The following is a 2,761-nucleotide window of genomic DNA, read 5'->3' on the forward strand; positions in this document are numbered from 1 at the left end:
CCTTAGAACATCAAAGAAGCACTTGATGACCCTTCTTGGGTAAAGGCCATGGAGGAAGAGCTTCATCAATTTGAAAAGAATCAAGTTTGGACGCTTATTCTAAAGCCAAATGGAAAGAAAGTGACCGACACCAAGTGGATCTTCAGGAATAAATTGGGTGAAGATAGAAGCATAGCTAGAAACAAAGCAAGATTGGTAACTCAGTGATATGATCAAGAAGAAGGAATATATTTTGATGAATCCTTTGCTTCTGTGGTTCGAATGGAAGCTATTAGGCTTCTTCTAGCATATGTTGCCCATTGTGACTTTAAATTATTTCAAATGGATGTGAAATGTGCCTTTTTAAATGGAGTCATTGATAGAGAAGTGTATGTGACACAGCCACCTGGATTTAAAAATAAAGAGCATCCAAATTATGTTTTCAAACTTTCAAAAGCTCTCTATGGATTAAACAAGTTCCAAGAGCTTGATATGAAAGACCTAGTTCTTTCTTTTTGAAAATGATTTTCAAAGAGGCAACACAAATACTACTCTATTTATTAAGAACTCTAATGATTCTTTTATTCTAATCCAAATTTATATTGATGATATAATATTTGGATCAGCAAATGAATCACTCTGTTTTGAATTTGGAAAACTCATGACAAATGAATTTAACATGAGTATGATGGGAGAACTTCATTTCTTTCTTGGACTTCAAATTAAACAAACTAAAAATGGAATATTTATTTACCAAGAGAAGTATGCCAAGAAATTAGTTAAGAAGTTTAGTATGAAAATGCCAAACCCATGGGAACTCCCATGCACCCTAACTCAAAGTTAGAAAAGAGTGGAACTGAGAAAGATGTTGATAAAACTAGATATAGAGGAATGATTAGTTCTCTAATGTACTTAACATCTTCTAAACCTGATATTATGCAAAGTATTGGAATTTGTTCAATGTTCCAATCACAACCGAAAGAATCACATCTTTCTGCAATTAAAAGGATCATCAGATATGTTCATGGTACATCCAACTTTGGTTTATGGTATCCTAGGACTGATGATTTTTCTGCAGTTAGTTATTGTGATGCAGATTTTGCCGGAGATAGAGTAGATAGAAGAAGTACATCTGGCATATGTTGTTTTCTGGGCAGATCTTTGAATATCAAGTCAAGCAAGAAGCAGTCCACAGTAGCTCTTTCTACTGCTGAAGTTGAATATATTGCCACTTCCTCTTGTTGTTCTCAGTTGCTTTGGTTGAAAATTCAGCTTGCTGATTATAAGTTGAATGCCGATAACATTCCCTTATTGTGTGTGACAACCTGAGTGCCATAAATATTTCCAAAAATCCACTTATGCACTAAAAATATTAAACATATTGAAGTGAGATTTTACTCAATAAAGAAACGTATCCAAAAGGGCAATATTAGCATTCAATTTGTTAATCAAAGGATTAGTTAGCTGATATATTCACTAAACCTCTGGCTGAGGAAAGATTCTGCAAACTAAGAACTTGCTTAGGCATTCTAAGTTATGATTTCTTGTTTTAGCTTTGTTGATTTGTTATTTGATATTTTTGTCTCTCGGATCGGGAGGAGACAATTCTGGACAAGTGAAGAGCCATCTTCCTAGAACGTGAAATTTGGTACTCAGTTCCAAGTTCTAAATCGTATGGACCAACCTTCCTGTTCAGATTTCTTGCGGTCCTATGTGTTTTCTTAAACACAACCTCCTTTTGGGCCAAATGAGAGTTACATTTATTCTGTGAGCTTTTATGTTTTGTCCTTTGTTGAAATAATTTTTTTAATTGGTTATATTTTTTTAATTTCTTTTGTTTTTAATAAAAACCCTTTCTCAACTTGATGTCATGTCTTTTCAAAGAGTTGTCACAGATTCTGCACATGCATGTTTTCAAGAAACCTTTTACTTGTAACCAAGGTTATGAGAACCGAACTGGTCATCGAACCGCTCTAGCTACTGGTTTACTGGTTCATAGGTTCAACTGGTTCGACCGTGGTTGAACAAAAAAAATCGTTTTATAATAAAATAATAAATAAAATATAAATAAACACATTAAAATATAATTATAGTCTAATGTAAACTTTAAAATATTATTCAAATTAAAAGTATTATATAAACCAGAATGTTATAATCTCATTCAAATACAAATTCAAAAGTCAAAAAATAAAACAACCAATCAAACATAAAATAGCAACATCAAAATGATTCAAGTTTGTCATTAGTCATCAAAATCCTCCATAGCTTGCTGCAGATTTGCGTCGTTGATATCACCACCTTTATTTTCACTACTTGGACTAGAAAAAGCAAGTGGTGCAGCATCAAATGTACTACTACCACCACCACCACCACCACCACTTTGATCTAAATCAGCATCAATCTCACCTAACAAAATATAACACATTATCAATAAATTAAAGATCAAAGCTATTGTAATTTATTGTTTGATTAATAAACTATAATACTCACCAAGCAAGACTTCAATATTACTTGGAAGATCAGGCTCTTTTTCAACAACCTCTTCCGTCACCCAAAAGTCAACCATATCAATACTTTCAATATCAATTGGATCATATTGCACCTTTTGCTTTCTTTTTTTAATTTCCGTCCTAACAAATTAAATACAATATATGATAAGCCTAGTATATTAACTACACAAAATCTAATGATATGAAATGAAAGGATGAAATATATATTACCTGGATTTAAGACGTAAATTATATGTAACATACACAATATCACTTAGCCTATCATGCTCCAA

The 2,761-nt window shown here is 32.5% G+C and overlaps 1 protein-coding gene across 1 annotated transcript; it reads left to right on the forward strand.

The window, feature by feature from the left end:
* The first annotated feature begins 789 nt into the window (after positions 1-789).
* LOC130957562 (secreted RxLR effector protein 161-like) lies at positions 790-1,308 on the forward strand. Its single transcript, XM_057884408.1, has one exon. It carries the CDS (start codon positions 790-792, stop codon positions 1,306-1,308), a length of 519 nt encoding a protein of 172 aa, XP_057740391.1.
* Positions 1,309-2,761: the final 1,453 nt, after the last annotated feature.

Source organism: Arachis stenosperma, chromosome 10 (assembly GCF_014773155.1).
Source record: "Arachis stenosperma cultivar V10309 chromosome 10, arast.V10309.gnm1.PFL2, whole genome shotgun sequence".
NCBI classification, from domain to species: Eukaryota; Viridiplantae; Streptophyta; class Magnoliopsida; order Fabales; family Fabaceae; genus Arachis; species Arachis stenosperma.

Bases quoted from the DNA above. Each gene is read 5' to 3' on its own strand.
- LOC130957562 (XM_057884408.1), top strand. From the start codon at position 790: ATGGGAACTCCCATGCACCCTAACTCAAAGTTAGAAAAGAGTGGAACT.